At 28.8% G+C, this 19,191-nt stretch overlaps 1 protein-coding gene across 2 annotated transcripts in view; it reads left to right on the top strand.

The window, feature by feature from the left end:
• LOC145328606 (nephrin-like) overlaps nucleotides 1-19,191 on the top strand; it is a 90,390-nt gene that overhangs the window by 31,943 nt on the left and 39,256 nt on the right. For both annotated transcript variants that reach the window (XM_080172351.1, XM_080172350.1), the window contains exons 6-7: nucleotides 686-744; nucleotides 4,270-4,363. In XM_080172351.1, the coding sequence (XP_080028477.1) occupies nucleotides 686-744; nucleotides 4,270-4,363 (153 nt within the window). The remainder of the gene's footprint in view (nucleotides 1-685; nucleotides 745-4,269; nucleotides 4,364-19,191) is intronic.

Below are 19,191 nucleotides of genomic sequence, written 5' to 3'. Positions count from 1 at the left end.
GAATTGAGTGTTTTGGGTTATTTCTTTTTTCTGAAAAATGATTTAAAATTCCATTTGTAAGGTGCTGCGCATCTAATTTTAAAATAACTCAATTTTCCTATGCATCAAATTTAACAGAAAGAGGAATTGAAAAATAGATAGATAGCAAGAAGGGGGAATGGGGGAAAGGGTTTATATAGATAGAAAATGGATAGAAAATGAAGAGTTTGACATTTCTATCAATAAACCTCGTGTCCTCTTTATTATATGTCTATCTTTGTGATAGTTTGATATACAGGGTGCGTCACATTAATTGTCTCATCTTTTTGGAACTTTAAAATAAATTCATGAAATTCAGAGAAACCTTATTTTTGGTTCTCAAAGATTCATAAACAAACTATACCCTAATGATATTTTTCAAAAATCTAACTAATTTGCTACTTATTAGTGATTCTTGAATTCTAAAATTTTAATCGTTCCATCAATATTATCTTCACTAAAGTTTTAAAACAGGACATTTTTTGTGACACACCCGGTATTTGTATTCTATTTGAATTCAACCTTTAGTTAGACACAAGATAAGAATTTTAAATCATAAACTTCAAGTTTCATCCTTATTACATATTTGGATTTTAAACAAGGACAATTTATTTTATAGGTTTTGCGAATGAAATTATCTGAATTTAACATCTTATTTTATTTTTAGTGCCGCCTAAGAAGATTGAATTTCTTGGTTACCGCGAGGGATCTCAACTAGTTGTCCAGGTAAACATATTTCGTAAAGATAAACTAACTCAAAGAATAGCTATGCATTGAGATTTATTCTATATATAAATGTTCAATAAATATGCATATAAAAAACATACACCCACCTTCAAATAATTTCAAAGTCAATTTTTATGTACACATCCTTTTCTTCAACGAAGATCTTCATACAAGAAGGGTTGGGAACATTGCAGCAAGTAAACAAACAAAAACCGTTAATAAAAATGTTTATATTCTTAATGACTTTCAGTAGATGTATAAAACATTATTTTAAAATAACTAAAATTTTTAATAAATGATTTTGTTTGGAGAACCCCAATGTTTGAATTACATGTTTATTTCGAAATATACAGGCACAAATGAGGACCTATTATTTAAGGGTATGGGTGTGTGTGTGTGTCTGTGTGTGTTCCTAAATCCATATTAAGAAAAGAAATTGATAGGTCTTTCCTATTATATTGAATTCTTAACATTGATTACACATTATGTAAGAGTAGGATATACTGAATTATATTCAAATACTTTTTGATTGCACAATCCTTTTCTGTACGTTTTAGAATATTTTTTAGTAGCGCAGCTAGTCTGTTTTTGATTTTGTTTGTCCAATAATATCTATATTATCAAAATTCATTTTGTTGGGCATTATGTCTTTTCAAATAACAGGCAACTTGACCTTTATAGCATCATGTCGATGGGAGGCCAGTCATTTACACTTCATTAATTGTCATGAAAAATAAATTTGTAGTCAATATAATGATTCCTAGTTCAACAGAGTGCTATGGTAATAATATTTTCAAATGTTTTCTTATAATATATGTTAAGAGAAAAAATGAAGGGAAAATGTTGACAATTACATCTTTCTCTCTCTCTTTATCATTACATACAAATACGTCACACACACACACACACACACACACACCCTATACACCTCTAACTCCGGAAATTAAGAAATGACAGAGAAAATTTCGCCAGTAAATACCCCCCTCCCTTCATCCATTGACATTATAACCCTGGCAAAATACAGGGATAGGTTTCTTCAACATTAAAATCAATAATATAACAGAACTTAATTGAAATATTTATATCGACAACATTGTATTAACTTAGACTATAATCATAAATTCTATATTATCGACATGGTATTGTAAATAGTAAATGCCTCTTTTTTCGTCGACATTATGTCAAAGATTAAAGAAGTACCAAGCTCGAAGCCCTTTCTCAGTGCAGCCGTTTTTGAAATTTTAAGTGTACATACACATACACACACACAACTATTTAGTTTTTAGAATGCATTTTCCCATTTATTATTTGTGCTTTTATACACAATTCAATTCTTCTTTTTAAGGCCTTAAAAAGGATATTACACGATTTCCTAAGAAACCACAGGATAGGCGCCTCATATGAAAATAGCGTACTAATAGGGAGGAAGAAAAAGTGGCGGCTACTAGCCTACTACTGGTAGTAAATTAGATAATAAAATACCAATTTGATTGCCTACTACGACTTTGCCCTGTTAAAATTGAAGGCATTGTATTGACTTATATTTTCACTGTTTTCATTTTAATTGAAATGACGTAAAAAGATCTAATTTGCATGATATCAACGTCGACATACATCGACATTGAATTTTACTACTAGAAACCTAAGACTTCCATGTTACAATATATATTTACGATGACATTACTACTGCAATTGTTTGTCGACATAACAGAATGACTAAAAGTTGAAGAGGGCTACTGGTAGCGTCTAATATATTACCATAATTATCTTCAATTTCGTACACTACTCAACTAATACTGAAAATTAGGATTTTGCAATTTTTAATATCAAAGCTATAACGCATTTTCTGTTAGATAAAGCTTAGAATTTTTTATTTTTAAAATAAAGTAAAAAATTTGTTTAGGAAAAATAACTTGTAGATGCTCTACTGCAAAAACAATTAAAAGCCTGCATTTTTGTTTGTTGTTAAGAAGCAAAGAGAATCTTCTCAATTGCACACTCACTCACACACACACACTCACACATACACACACTTTTACACATTCAAGCACACACAAACATATTAAGGCCTTATATAAAGCCTAATTTTAGAGGGAAATGGTTTTCTCAACCAAAATTGGCACAAAATAGAAATTGCCATTTTCCATTTTGTTCGTGTCCGCTCGAATTTTTTTCTCCCCCTGTCTTTCTCATCTATGCTCTCTCTTTTTCTTTCCATTTCTCTATTTCTGACAAACCTAATTTTGCACCCACCCCCCTCTAACCATCCCCACACACAAAATACTCAATCTAATTGCCCTGCTTTGCTTTTCTTGGGTTCATTTTCAATCCGATATATTTGTCTCAACATATTTATTTTTTTTTCTATCTTTTTATGTTTTGGATAATTGAAAATATTCTTTTAGATTGAAATTCGAATTCTAAGTGCCATTTATACATTGATTACGAGATGGTTGCATTACCCCCCCCCCCCCTTAATTTGGTCTGTCGGTCCGACAGTCCATATAAATATTAGAACATTAAAAAGTTGATTCATAAAACAAGAAAAAAATGCTTCCCGTAAAAACAAAAAATAGAAATAATTTACAGCTTATTTAGCCTTCTTTTACTTGTGTACCTATTTTCTACATAACCTTTTGGTTTTAGGGTAGTTTTGTTAATTAAAGGCTAAAATTATTTTGTTTTATTTTCCTGTCTCAATTAGGGACATTTTTGTGTTTAAATTCACCCCAACCTATTTATGTAATGAAGGATTTAAGAATAATTTAGTTTGATTTTAATCCTAACTTTATATTGTGGTTTGACGTTCTGTGGGGGATTAGTAATTTGTATTATGGTTTAACTAGTGGCCTGGGAAGGACATATACATAGTGTGGCTGCATTTCAACAAAAGATCCTCGAAAATTGTAATCAGCTGATTTTTATTTCGTATTCAATATCTAAAAATTGTAAAATTATCTACAAAACATACGGGTCGATTTCATCAATGAAAACCTTTATAGTCAAAAGAATTCTTTCACGAAAAAAAACATGTTTAAATGAACATTTAAGTGTTATGTGTATAACTTTTAAGGCTTCGATTATCATGTTATTGAGAATTAAGGTGCATAATTAGTGGAAGATTAAACATTTTTTAACATTTATATTATATTTTTATTAATAGCGAAGATACGATATAACTATGGTATGCCTGTTCATTCTACGTTATGTTACCAATATATTCTAGACTTGTATTTTTAACATCACATTTACTGTTTATTTTACTAGATTTCTAGATCATTGTTATAATACAATTTACTAAAATGTTTTAGCTGCACTATAACTGGTGGTTTTGTCCTTGTTTTATAAGAACATATGCATTTTTATATATAAAATGATAAATTTTAAAATTATTAGATTAGTATTGAATTTCATAACATTTAGGCTTAAAGGAAGTCTTACATCTTTTTTGCTAAAATTGAGATATTTGATATTTAATTGCTTAAAATTAAGGCGTTCTTTTCTTAATTTTGTAAATTATTTTAGGATGGGAAGGAGGTTGAATTGAGTTGCCGAGTGGCTGACGCTAAGCCCAAACCTGATATTGTTTGGTTCATTTCGGGTATTGAAGTTACAAAAGGTGAGTTATATCATTACTTTGCTCTTTTTTGATAAACTAGCGGTTTCTTACTAATACTATGGGTGGGATGAAGCAAAAAAAAACGCAACAAAATTTGTTTATCCATCTTATTATTCTCTTCTTAAATACTTATCTGCCCTTTTCTACTAAGTATGTTTTTATCTTTTTTGAATATTTACCATTTATGTTTGACATTAAGATAGCCATAAAAATAAAAAATGATATTCTAATGAAGATAGTTTACAAAGAAAGATATATTGTAAACATGGTTTGGAATAAGGTTGTGGAGAAAAAAAAATGTCGATTAGGGCAGGCAAACATCATTTTCACATTTAATATTGTTGTCGATGTTGATACCAATACAGCACATCTAAGAATAAGGAGGAAAATTTCCTAGTCCATTTCTACATCCCTGTATTTAATACATGCAAAATTGCAATAATAAACAGTAATATATTATCCTAGAATGTGACCTATGTTCAATTTTCAAAGACATTTGGTGGATGTTGGCCCGTTATGTCATGCAAACTTTTTAAAAATTGCCAAAAAATGAAGATGAGGGGTTAGGGTTCTTATCATTTTTAAGAATTGTTGTATCACAAGTACAATAATGTTCATTAGTTCCGTTGCAATGATAATTTTGCAAACTTGTGTATGTATTTGTTGATAAAAACAATAATCAAGAAGACATTAGTTTTGCCAAATTAATGTTTTAAATTATTTACAAAAAAAAGTTTACAAACTATATTTGACATATCCAAGTTATAGAGTAGCTATGTTATTAAAATTTGAACGGAAGAGGATTTTGGTATATGCCATTAACTTATCTTAAGAAGTTAGCTTGAAGAAAGGATATGGGATAGACAGAATAAACTTGGGATGGAGTCTTTATTTTGTCAATTTTATTTTATGTCCCTTTGTCCCCTTTTATTTGCTATCCCTATCTATCCCCTCTAGCTATCTATCTATCCTGTCTTGCTATCCTAATATTTGAATGATATAAAAATTGGTTTATTCCTTTTCATTTGAGATTACTTAATGTTATTATGTGTCAAAAGTTATTATGTTTCGTAGTACAAGGTCCTAGGTGACTTTATATTTCCTTTGAAATTCGGATTATTTATTAATTTGTTTCCTTTTAATATCAATGTATAAATCAATAAGATTAAATTATAATTCTTATCGACATTTTACTGTTTTAATTAAGTTTAACTTCATATTTCATCCCTGTAAAACTTAAGCGCTAAAATTATATCAACAAAATATGATATGACCGATTTTAATTGAAAGTAGTAAGCTTAATATTGGTCTCAAATCGACACAATTACTAAGAATATTTTGGCGACTTAAACCCTTGAAATGTTAAGTCAACATATTGAAATGCTGAATTACTTTTAGTTTGGGACTTCTCTTTAAGGAGGGGAATGACAATTGAACTCATATACAAATCTTTCCAAAACCATTTTACATTATTGATTTTGGGGAAAGATTAATAATGTACTGTTGTCTTATCCCTGTATTCTTGGTTATTATTACTATTGTGACACATTAATAAATTTGGGGTGTACTTCCTGCATCCTTCTAGCAGTAGTGTACAATCATTTCTGCATATCATCACATACGCAAATTGTCTTATATTTGCAAAATAGCAAGTCAAATGAATAAGATGGGTGTTTTATTAATTGGAGCAAAACAAAAGGAAAATTACAGTTTGTGCCAATGTAATAAAATATAGGGTATTGAAAATTTTATAATGTGTTCCATGTGTGGAAATGAATTCACACCGTTTTCATTTCATTATACATTATAAACCATTAGGACAACTTTCTCATAATAATGTACCGTCATTTTGTGACAATTTAAAATTAAGATTCTGGTACCAATTTTAAGATAATGTTTATTTAACAAATTTGGGTACAACGCGCTCTTTCCAATGATAGATGCATTTATCTCCTAGATGTAGTGTAGGTGGCTATTTGTCAAATGGGTTAAGTTTTTGTCTTGTAGATAGTTATACCTCACTTTCTTAAAATTTCACATTTTTTTCTAAATTATTTTTAAAAACTTTCAATTTCAAAATACTTTGCTTAATTAAATTTTTATCATTAAATTTCTTTTATGGTATATGGTTCCTCTTTCAATATATGTTCCTACAGTAAAACTTTAGATTTTAGTAGCAAACAGCGAGAAAAATAAATATTTATCTTAGAAAGTATTATATTTTGGCTTAGCTTTCAAAAAATAATTGAGAAAAATGTATTTTTTCTGCGTTTTGAAATTTTAAACTTAATAATTATCTAAATTTTGCTGGTTTTTATGTAGACTTTTAGTTGGTACTGATAGTTATCTGTAAAGTAAACCCTCTGTTGATCTATTATACGATGATATTTATCCATTATTATATCAACAGAAATGACACACCCTAGATTAACTTAAAGAAACCTTTCATCATATGCACTGTTAGAAAAATAGCTTTGTGTTGACATACTATTGTTTAATATTGGTTTCAATATTTGCTATGGAATATTCGACATTCTATTATTTGAGCTAGTATGTCATCTTTAAGTCGATATTTTTCTAAATAGTAGGCATAAAATTTTTAAGTACTATTAATATGGTTTTCTGCATTGGACATAATTGTACTGGTTTAATTACCAATAATCTATAAGACTTTGATGCTTTTTATTAAGCATTATTGGTACTTTAGTTTTTTTCATCTTTGATGCATTTTTGATACATTAGGATTTATATTATATCACAAAGAGTGCATTTTATATGAAAAAAGTGAAGATATTTTTCTTTTATCTTTTTAAGAAGTTAAAAATGGTTTGTTATAGAAGTGTAAATCAGGAACGACTGCGTACGATAATAAAAAATAAAAGAAAACGAAAAAAATGTATAAAAGCTTCACAACTATAAATTGAAATCTAAAAATCTTTATAATTTAGTTGAATGGTTTAAATTGATTAAAATTGTATGATAAAGAAATAAACCATTAGCACTAATATACCAGAAAATATAAATTATCCCAAGGACTATTATAAAGCTTTACACAGAGAAAAGGGATAGGGCTATAAAAGGATATATATCTTCCCCAAATTTGTTTGTGTTCAAATCTGCCTTTCATAGCTGATAATTAGCAAAAGAATTAAGTAATTTTTTATATAGACCATTGACCTCTCCCTCCCTGACCAATATAAAGGTTGGCTATTGATCAAGGTTTTATATATGGTTAGGCAATTAATGATTGCGCGATTGTAAGTTTTTTATTTACCTACAATCAAGTTGACTATGAAAAATTGAATAATATAAAAAACATTTGAACTAATAATAGAAAAACTAACTATCTTTTACTATGTAACGGCATTATAATAATAATATTTTTACTTTTATTGTTATTTTTTTTATAAATCATTTTGATATTAAGTTTTATTTAATTAGTAAACCTTAATTTAAAACTTATTTGGTCTTGGCCTAATGGGTTACGCCTGTTCCGTAAACCAGAAGGGGCTTTTTCATACAAAAGACTTAAATAAATCATTAAAACCATAATTCAACGTAAGACATTCGGTTAGGTTAACTTAGGCTTAAAGTATTAGAGTTATTTTTTTATATCAATCTTTATCTAATGTGTGGTTGATATATGTTTCATGTAGTAATGATTTATTTAGGATATCCACTTAAAAATTAGCTCATAAAACAGAATGTCGATGATGTGTCGAAGTTATTGTATTTTTTTTTTGTTGCAAAATTTTGTATTAAGACGAAGTTATTTCCAGCTCATTGGTTTAATATTAAAAATAAAAAGAATGGGTTAGGCTTATTTCAAGCTATCTTCAAGTCAAAATTTTAAGATTTATTTCCAAACATTAGTTATATGAAATTTTGGGGTACTAAATCAAAGGTTTGTAGTGTGTTTAGAGGGTGTAAATTGCCCAATTTTCCTTCTTATAATTTTTCATAGCAGACATGTTTGTCTTTATTTAATGTAGTGTTGGTTATGGGAGGAGAAAAATTCAGTTTCAACTCAAATTTGTGTTATTTAATGAATCTACTTAAACATAAATACAACAAATTATGAATAATACATCATTACAATTAAAGAAAGGGGAATAGTTTAGATTTGAAGGGAGAATTAAAGGGTTCGGCGTCCGCTTAATTAGCCGACAACCAGCTGCTTATTGAATTCCATTAAGAAACTCAAAAATGTAGAAATCTTGCTGATATTTTTTTGCGATTTGGTAGCATAAGGCGGCCAGCAGACCCTAGGGATTTCAAAGTTTTAAACTGAAATGAATAATGTGGAATAGCATTGGAGGTGGATTCTAAAATAATTTTCAACCTTTTCGTTACAATGTTGACATAAATCGGAAAGACGTGTAATTGACGTTCATTGCAAGTAATCATAACTGACATATTATTGACATGCTAATTTTAGACAATTTGACCTTATGATATAATTTTATTTGATTAAGAAATAATTTCTAGAATGACCCTCCTGAAATTAAGGGTAGAGTGTATGGTTGCTGCTTTGGAATATAAGTTTGCCAGCCCAACAGAATGTTGTGCAATCACTTCAGCATAGTGATGCATAATCCAAACAAAAGACTCATTATCTAACAAATTGGAGGGACTGTTTCTTAAAAAGAGCAAAGCAATTTGACTTTGTGCTGTAGTAATAATTTGCTAATGTGACACAAATGTGTGGAAATTATAACACGCTCACTATAGAACAACTAACTTATATCATTCTGGAGTTAGAATTGTTCTACATATACACATAGATACAATTAATATCATCAAATAGAAACGTGTTGTGGAAATGGTTATAATTTTAGTACTGTCCAAGTTAAACTTATTTACTTTCATTACATCGGTAAATATCACTATCAAAATAGCGTTAATTGCTTAAGGATAAATATTAGTAACAAACCAGGTTGTTTTATACATTCAAAAATATAGCTATAAAGCATTAGATTTTTTGCTGTTAATTTATCAATATAGGTATATGTTGATAATTTGTCAATCATTACCACTTTTATTAAATGCTATATAGTCAAAAAAAACCTCTTAGGTTTTGAAGAGTGTAATTTAAGCTTTTTTTAAACTGTCTCTACAAAAAAAGAGACCACTCTGCCTGCGACCAACCAAATCTAACCCCATCTATGAAAAGTTGGTTTTGACATGCCCGGAACTAAACAATCAATTTGTAATATTTATGTGTTTTTGATGGAATAATTAACAAGTTTTGATGTTTTTCTTAGTTTTTAGAGAAGCACAACTACCTTTTTTATTTTTCAATCTGTCTGTCCGACAAAGAAGTTTTTCGTATTTTTTCATCAATATTCCTGATTCTCAATGCTGTGCAAAATATGGAACTGATCGTCCTTTCTGTGTTGCTAGGAAGAATTAAAAGAAAACATTAATTTTCTTTTCTAGAATTGTTGTAGAATTGGAGAAAAACACTTAATTTGTTAGAGAGAGTTAATACTTCGTAGAAGAAAAATCGGTTTTCTTTTCTAAATAATAAAAAAACACTAGAATTTGTCTGTTCATTTTGACTTATCCTGTTCAGTTTATTTTAAGAAAAGCGGTGTTTATCCTTGACGTAATGTCGACGTAAACTTAATCATAAAATAATAGACCGTTAATAATATTCATTTGATTGAAACTTATATCTGCAGCAATATTGACGTACAGACTTGCAAAATTACACACGGAGTGATTAGCTTCGCTACTGTTAAGCACATGCAAAGCAAAAGTAGTGAAACTAATTTGGATATTGAAGAAATTCAGAGAAAAGGGACTTGCATATACATATATTCAAGGTTGTAAAATAAAGTAGGCATAGTTTACCAAAGCTAAAATATTAATAAATTTTGTTTATTATTTTATAATCTAAAACTGTTTGTTCAATATAATGAGAATATACAGTTGATAGTGTTTCAATAATAATCATTTTGACTGGTTGAAAATTTTGAGGCAAATAAAATCTCCCTTTATATATAACTTAGAAATTTTGAAAATCCACATTTGAAATGTTTTTGTGTAATGGTAAAAAGTAAATTCTTAAACAGATAAACTTGCCACTTAAACCTAAAGTATTTGTAAGTATCGCAGGTATTCTTAAAAACTCGTGTCCTTACGTCTTTACATTTATATCAATGTACGTCTGTGTTCTTTCTGTCTAAAGCGTTATGGAGAAGATTTGATTTCAAATTGTCAATACTCTTTTTAATTTTTTTGTTTTAATTAAAGCCTTTGTTCCTTAGGATGTTGGCATCCTTGTTAAAGGGATGGAACTACTTGAATCTTTTCTCTAAATTAATGTAAATGTAAAAAAGTATATTTTACTCTTTCAAAAGGGTAAAACTACCCCTCAACTTTTTTCGTGCCACCCAAAAAGTGATTAAACCAGAAGTGGGGAAAGATATTGAGAACTTTTACTCGATTTAATCATATAACTTTTATTCATTTCTGGTTCTGAACATTTTATATTGCAATAGAATATAAGAACCTAGGTAGAAAAGTACATACAAGAAATACATATATGTTTAAAATAGCTTAATGTCTATCCCTATTCATATATGGTTATAAGATTGAAAAAAGTATAGAATTTCTGTAGTAACGCCTTGAAAAAGTTTTTATTAGCATAGATACTTGACAGTTGTTGTCCGTCCGTCAGGATTTCAGAACTACAGGCTTTTATTTGATTAAAGAATTATGACTGGCTCACTTTGATTTAAATATACCGATCTGTCTATTTCAGTTATTTTATATACTGGTCTTTTTCGTCATAATAATTTGCAACGCTATTAATGGGCATAAGTATCGTTGTTGTCCAATAAAAAGTTTTAGAAACTAACTAACTTCTATATACACTCAAATAAACCAGAAACAAAGTTGTATTTTTGCATACTAGTATGATATAAATGCCTTTTTAGAACATATGCTTAATAATTATTCTTTTTTAGGTAAGTTTTGAAATTACGTCTCCAAAACCTAAAAACCCGCGATGGTTTGATTTAGTATGCATGCACTGCGCTACAGTACTTTGTACATAATTGTTCTTGTCAAGCCTTGACTTTTTAAAAAGTTTGTGAGCTTTGATAAAGTTGTTTTTAAAAGGTTGCATAAGGGTACAGAATAAATAAAAACTTATTTATATAATTTTTTCAATGGTTTATAATGAATAAACTAGTTTTTAGGGTATATAATTTTGTAAGGGTATAAAAACAGAATAAACATAGTTACTGATAATAAATTTATATTAACAGACAAAGAAAATTATAGAGAAGCTTTTTTTCTGACAGAAATGTAAAAAAGTAAAAGAATGTGATTCTCAATTAACTCTTCTTTTCTGGGGAGCGAACAATTCATTGTCAAGCTACTCAACCAATGAACATGGATTCCTTGTAAAACTGCACAAAAAAACTTTTCTTTTAAACAGGATTTTTTCCATATATGATTTTAAAATAATAATAGATTTCAAGAAATCATTTAAGGGTTAATATTTTTTTGTTACAAAGTCTTTATTTAGAAATAATATTAAAAAATATGGCTAATAATCAGTAATAGCTGCATTATAGGAGAACTTTTAGAACATTTTCTATTTAGAAAAAGAAACCTTATGCTAGTTTGTTAGGCAAAAAGTTCTTTATGATATTTTGAAGAAACTCTAGCTTTAAAATTACAGCAATTAAAAAATCTAAAAGAGACATTCTTGGTTAACACATAATGCATCTTCATTTTTTTTCAAAAATACAAAATATTTTTTACCTGAACCAATCTAATGAACCCGACCCCTTTTCTCGGTTAAATTGAGTTTTTGTCTCCCACCTTCTGAATTCTAGAGTCGTTTTTTCATAGTTTTTCACTTTAAGTACAATCTATCTTTGGCTCATTTCATTTTGTGATTATACAGTTTAAAAAGGAACTAGAACCAGCCATAAGACATGTGTTCAATGAACAAGGAGGAGACTTTTAGCAATATTGTTCAAAACTGTTGGGGAAGGCAAAATCACAGTAATCAAAACTCATTAAAACTGGATCTTTGAAAATTACATTTAATAGAAGGAAATGATTTTACTTTCAACTGTAACTCATTTTTAACCTTAAACTAAAAAATAATTAACAAAAAAACTCCACTATTGTTTCACTGTATGAAAAAATGAAAACGCAAGGCTTTGGTAAAAATCCAAAAACATGGACAGTTGGTCTGTTCAACAGTTTTTGTCTGCGTTTTATTTCATAATTTAGACATTTAAAAAAATTTTAAAGCGACGAGTGGACCACAGAACCACCCCTACCCCCCCCCCCCCCTTGGTTTGTTTTATTTTTTAAAGAACAGTATCTAATTGCCATATTTATTGTTAAAAAAAAGTCAAAGAAAAAGTAATATTTATTCTATTATTTTAACCAAAAAAAATGAAGGAAATAGATAACTAAATATAAGTGTTAAAAAAGACAAAAACAGTAAGAAAAGATTTACTCAAAAATATTTGCCTCACATTACAAACTTTTCAGGCATTTTTGGTCTGTAGATGACATTTTGATATTTGTTTCAATGTATAATAATTGCTATTATATAATAAGCTAACAAGAGTTTTAAAGCATAAAGTTAGAAGAGGAAAGGGGAAGTAATTTGATAAAAAGATAATTTTGATATATTGTCTTAATTCAACCTTTCATTGCTTACAAAAACAAGGATGGCATAATTCTAAAAAAAAAATTGTTAAATTACCTATTACCAAAATGCACTGGCTACTTTTGTTCATTGCAATTTTTGTTTAATTTGGATCAAAAAGATTTCCGCATGGGTTAAACACAAATTTAAATAAGTCAATGGATAAATTTTCTAGAATTTTAGAGTTTAGGGGGAAAAAGAGCAGCTTCGCTCTTTCTAGAATGATCAGATAACCTAAGTTAATGAGAAGCCAAGTCTGGAAACACAAAGACCAATTATAAGCCTACTTTAACCAGGAAAGGGTACTCACAAAAACTGGGGGAAATAATTACCATGCCTCGTTTGGGGTTTTATTTCATATTATCCCTGCGAGCCATTCCTTTTTTGGAAAACTTACTGTCGCTTTGGTATCTTTAAAATGTGGTTCCAAAACAGGGCTCGGCAGTCGCGCAGCTACGAAAGGATTTAAAAATCAGCCTCATTGTTGCAGTTGAAATTATTTAAATCATTTGAGAATGCTATCTCAGCTGCCGAGCCCTGCTAGAAGAAACCAGAATTAAATTATAGATGGTTAATGTAATATATTTGAAATATTTGGTTTTCCATTATATTTTGGGAAATTTGGTTAGTAAGAGTATAATTTTAGGTCATATTTTGGGGACATTATTATACAACACACACACACACATATAGATAAACTAAAGACAAAAATTACAAAATTAAGTGACTTATTTTTTTAAATAATAAACCCAAAAAGTAGTGTAAAACTGCAAATAGTAAAAATTAATGTAGGAAAAATTAGCAAAAATGTTGTAATAAGGATAGTCAATGGAAAAAAGGGGTTTATAAATCAAAAATTGCCTTTTTGTCATAATAATTATGACTGCCCCTGCAGAAAGTTTCGACTCATTAATCTTTTTCCCAAAACCATTGACATGGAAGGCTCCATTCGATTACAAAAGATATTACAGCAATGGAGTGCGTTCATTCTAGAGAATAAGTTAGACAATTGGCATAATGGAAATTTGATGCATGATGTACTTTAGTACAGGACTTTCGTTGAAAGTTAGAAGATTTTTTATCAAATATTTTGGCTGAATTCTACTTGATTTTTCACAGATTTTTTGGCGTATTTTTTGAACACCTCAAGGGAAGTACCTAGGTGGGGTCATAAAGGTGCAGCTCCTATAAAAGTTAAGTAAAAAGGGGGATAGTAGGTAGCCTAAAAATTAAGGGGATGGGGAGTATGGACCATTAAGGGGGCTGTTATTAAAAGAGAAGGTTTAAGGAAATGAAAAGAAGCGTTAAAGTTTCCAAAAAGTAAAGTAAAGAACCTTTTTCTTTTACTAATTAGTAATTATAACTTTAGATCGGACATGAGGCATAACATAATATAACTGTTTATATTCTCGTGAAATAGTAATTAGGATGAGGTCGAGTTAGGCCGAAATAAAGTCTTCTGCTGTCATTTGATTTTTATAAAAACGAAAAAAAAACTTCTAATTCAATATATATTATAATTAATCAAAGGTTCTTTATTGTCTTTTTCACTAATATCCGAGATGAGTCTTTTTATTCTCACTTCCGTCAGCTAAAATGAGAGAAAAAAAAGGCGAGAAGATACTTTTTAAAAGTCTTTCACTAGAATAGCTATAGATAAATGATTGGGTGGCTAATTTTGCAATGGCGAAACTGAAGATACTATCTTAATAAAATAATTCTTCTGAATAATATTTTGAATGTTTTATATTCCTACGCTTTTTTACCTTTTTTCTTGTTACTTTATGGCTTAAAAACGCATCAATTGTCTTTTTTTCTCCACGCCACGGTGTTAAGATGAGTTGTAAAAAATGATAATGATTTTTATAGCACGGTGAGGATGAGATGGATTTAATTTCAGGGATGGAGATGACAATAGTGGTTAAATTAATCTCCTACCTAATATTTCTCTTAAAGCCTACTAAAAAATTTATTGAAACGCATGTTGATTAAATTCCATTGAAATGCATTATCCCTTAATCCCTGCTATAATATTATAATTATTTCAGATTTAACGTTCTTTTTTTATTCACACTATATTTTTTAACAAGGATGACAACACAGGGAGTAAGGGAGGGGACAATGGATCGAATATTCAATATTTAAGGAGTCTCAGACTTTGGGGACTGGCTTAAAGGGAATGTGCACGAATACAGCAGATTCTTACTGATTTTGGGGACTTGCGCATAAATGCCCCGCTAACTAGCTGAGCTAGTTTTGAATATGCAGACAGAAAAGTTTGTTATTTATCGCTGGTTTTAACAAATATTTTTTCCCAAGAAAATGTCTTTTCATGTATAGAAACTCTACTGTGATATTTATGTATTAAATAATCTAAGAACCGCTTGAATTAAAGGTCATTTATAAATTTATCAGAAGGGTTGAGGTAGTTCTAAGCAAGATTTTTCTAGTGATTAATTACAGAATGTTTACTACATTGTGATGTGTTGATAATTTAATTTTTAAGTAAATGATTTTTTTCTTAGAACTAATTTTGTTCTAAATTAGGTTATCATGATCCCTTTACAATTTTGGTAAAATTTTCTTGATAAATCTGGTTTTCATTGCTTTTCAGCAAACCCTCTTAAATTGAATTAATTGCCCATTGTCCCCTCCCTTACTCCCTGATGACAACATCTGAAAAACATAAATTATTCCCGAAATTATATCTTTTTTGCTATAAAAATTTGATTTGACTGATTTTCTTTAGTTATTTCACATAAATCTTGTGTTATACTTTTGAGTTGAAGAGTGGCTTAGCTAAAGAAAAAAAAGGAGAAATGAACGTCTAATGAGAGGGCAGAAAAAAGGGATGGAAATCCTGTTTTTTCTTCTTCTTATGACAAAACATTTTTTGGTAATTTATAATTGTCTTAGAACAAGACTTTATGACATGTAATTTATTTTAAACTTATCTCTTAGTTTTAGCTTAATGAAGCGAGAAACGTCTTTTTTGTTCGGGCTAGCCGCCGGCTTTAACATGCTTTTGTTTTTGCTCATATTTTTAGAGCACTTTTTGTATAGGTAAAATTGATTTAATGGCTTTATTTTCAATAATTTATTAATTCAAGTTAGCTCTGAATGTTTGAAAAATAAGTCATCATTTTGTTGAAAAACACCATTGAATTTTTAAATCGACAGAAATTTTCTATGGTTTTAAGAATGCTGAAGATTTTTAGTGGTTTAAAAAGGAAATTTGCAAGAAAAATTTCTATTTTTCTAAAAGCAATGAAAAATAACAATGATTCTCAATTTGAGAAATGAGCAGAAAAACAAAAGAAAACTTCTTTTCTGTTTTTGTATATATTTATCTTTCTATGTTTGTACGTACATTTCTTTATGTTTTGTAGCGCAGATAATCAAATTTGAATTTTTGGGCAATTAATAGAAAATATTGTGTGCCATTTGGAAATAGATTTCAAGTTCTTCCTTTAATCATAGACAATTATATTCATAGGTAATGCAGCGCAATTGTTATTTAATTGTATAATTTCCTAACGTTGGAAGGCAAACAGTTCATTTTATAAAAAAGCTACGCTGCTATAAGAATAATTGCTAAAATGCAAATCAACAATAGGATTTGTTATGTGCAGCTTAAAGTTGCACTCTCAAAAAATAATTTTTAGAAAAGGATTTATAAAAAAGGAACCATTTCCCATTATTGCTCGCTAATGCTTTGCGAGAGAGAAAATTACCCTACCTTACTCATATCCCTGTGTACATTTAATGTAGCAAATTGATAAAGATAATTAATAGCCAATTTTAAAAAAATTGTGAAGATGCTCTAATTTAAAGTTTCTACAGTTTTTAATATTTGTGAATTTTTTTATGTTTCGCTATTTTGGTAATACATTATTTCTTCTTTTTAGGTATGTCTCTTAAGGGTTTATTACTTGAAACATCTTAAGTAATCTACATATAACATGGGCATAAAAGGAGCGAGAATAACCTACCCTTTTATATCTACAAGCCCTCCCCATTTTCATTCATGTTAATATACAATAGACACATTTTAAGGAAGGGAAGGGGGGTTGAGAAAACGCTTAAACTTTTTTGCTAAATTATTATTTTATGGGGGGCTATATATTTTCAAAAGGCTAAATTGGGGTATGAAACATTTTAGACTTGATTTTTTTCTGCTCTTACAAAATACAATTGTTTCGATAGCTTTAGAAAATGACTTTATGATGCATGTGTGTGTGTTTGTGTGTGTATGTAATGTATACGTATATATTTTACGAGTATTTAGTAAGTTTTTAAAAATATGTCCATTTTAATTCTTGATGTCTCTAGCATTTAAATTCACCTCCAGAATACAAATGAAGTATTAAAAACTAAACATTGACGCTGCTTGGTAAAAGTGTTCTAAAAAACATTAATGGATAAAAAGCCACTAAAAAAGATATGTATGTGCAGTGCACCTATCTTTAAAAAGATCTACTTTTCCCAAAACAATAATGCCAAACTAATTAAAAATGATTAAAATTTTAGCAGATTTACTAGAGATTCTAGTGTTTCAGAATACATTTCTTGGTCCCAAAGAAGGCGGGTCTTGGGTACTTGAAGGAATTTTTTGTCATTAACGTTTGGTACAAAAGGATAAGAACTTTTTAAAAAAACTGTAGATTAAGACAGACAAAAATTGAATTACTAGTTCATAATAATATTCATTCATTCCTATTTTATAGATAAATATTATTTGGAAGTATGAAAATAAATGTAATTTTACATACTAAATATAGTAAGGAAAGAAACATGTAAATTTTATTACCTACAAATCTTTAGAGTAATATAACTGACGATTTTACAACTATAGCTACATATGAACAAACAAATTTCAAGAACTTTTTCTATAAATTAAGAAAATGCATTGGTAACCTAAATAAATCTTTTTTATAAGATTTTTGTTCTATAATTTTTCAAGTGAAGTTGGGATTAATGTTGTAAAGTTGTAAACACGTAGGATCATTCATTTTAAACTTGAACCAAAGGAGATTGAAATGCAAGGTAAGTTCCTGCAAATTTTGCCGCAAGTTATAGGCATAATATTGTAGTTTTGTCATAAAAGTTTTATTTATTTATATTACTTAACACACATAAATTGCATTGAAAATTTTAAAACACTATTGAATACTATTCAAGTTCAAGTTTCATTTAAAAAAAAACATAAATCTATTTAAGAATGAAATTTTACTGACAAAATTGCAACTTTCAACTGTTTTCAGTTGTAAAACTGACAAGCACCTGGCAAGTGCATTTTTAATAATATTCACTCTGAGATAAAAGATAAAAGGTGAAAATCAAAATTGATATAACAAAAGAAAGTGTTAAAAAGTCTATTTATCAATTTGCAAAAAAAAGATTTTTGGCATCATTTTAAAGGCTTTGTCAATAGATTAATGTTATTTAATCTACAATATATTACTAATTTATCTTTAAAATCCAAACGAAGCTTTCTTTAAAAATTCAGCAGGGTTTAATTACTGTAGCTCTTTGTGAGATCTTAAGTATCAAAGAAATATAATTCTAAAAACAATTTGAATCTCATGTGAAATGCAATCTTGTTCAGCGCAGAATGGTTTTAAAATTGTAACTGTTGGGTGTTTTTACATAGGAGTTTATAGGAGAAAGCATTCTTTTGTAGCTCAGATATTTTATTATTATTATTGTCCATCTATCTTCTCTACTTTCTGGGCTGCTATTTTAGATTGCTATTGTTTTTGTTGATAGATTTTCTAAAACTATTTTAGAGGATTATTTTTTTTGATTTTTAATATTTTACACAATTTATTTTACATTTTGCATTGTTTACGGAACAAGTGGGTTAAACAGTAGCTGACTAAGGCAAAAAACCTTGCAAAAATTTGACTAATGTCATAGAATGTTACAAAAACCATGGTTACAGGCTTGAGAAAAAAGAAACTAGGAATTAAAGGTTCGACCCCTATCCTAACCTTTCTCTCTCTCTCTCTCTCTGACATTCCCTCTTTTTACCTACCTTTCCCTTCTGCTTTGACATGCTAAAGAGCCCGCCCTTCAAAAGTGTTCTTTCAAAATAATTTTAAAATCTACCGGGAGTTATATTGAAATATCACTTTAAAAA

Source organism: Acartia tonsa, chromosome 9 (assembly GCF_053477335.1).
Source record: "Acartia tonsa isolate MP-2025a chromosome 9, ASM5347733v1, whole genome shotgun sequence".
Classification (NCBI taxonomy): domain Eukaryota; kingdom Metazoa; phylum Arthropoda; class Copepoda; order Calanoida; family Acartiidae; genus Acartia; species Acartia tonsa.
Note: the sequence above shows the minus strand (reverse complement) of the source record. Positions and strands in the feature narration are given on the sequence as shown.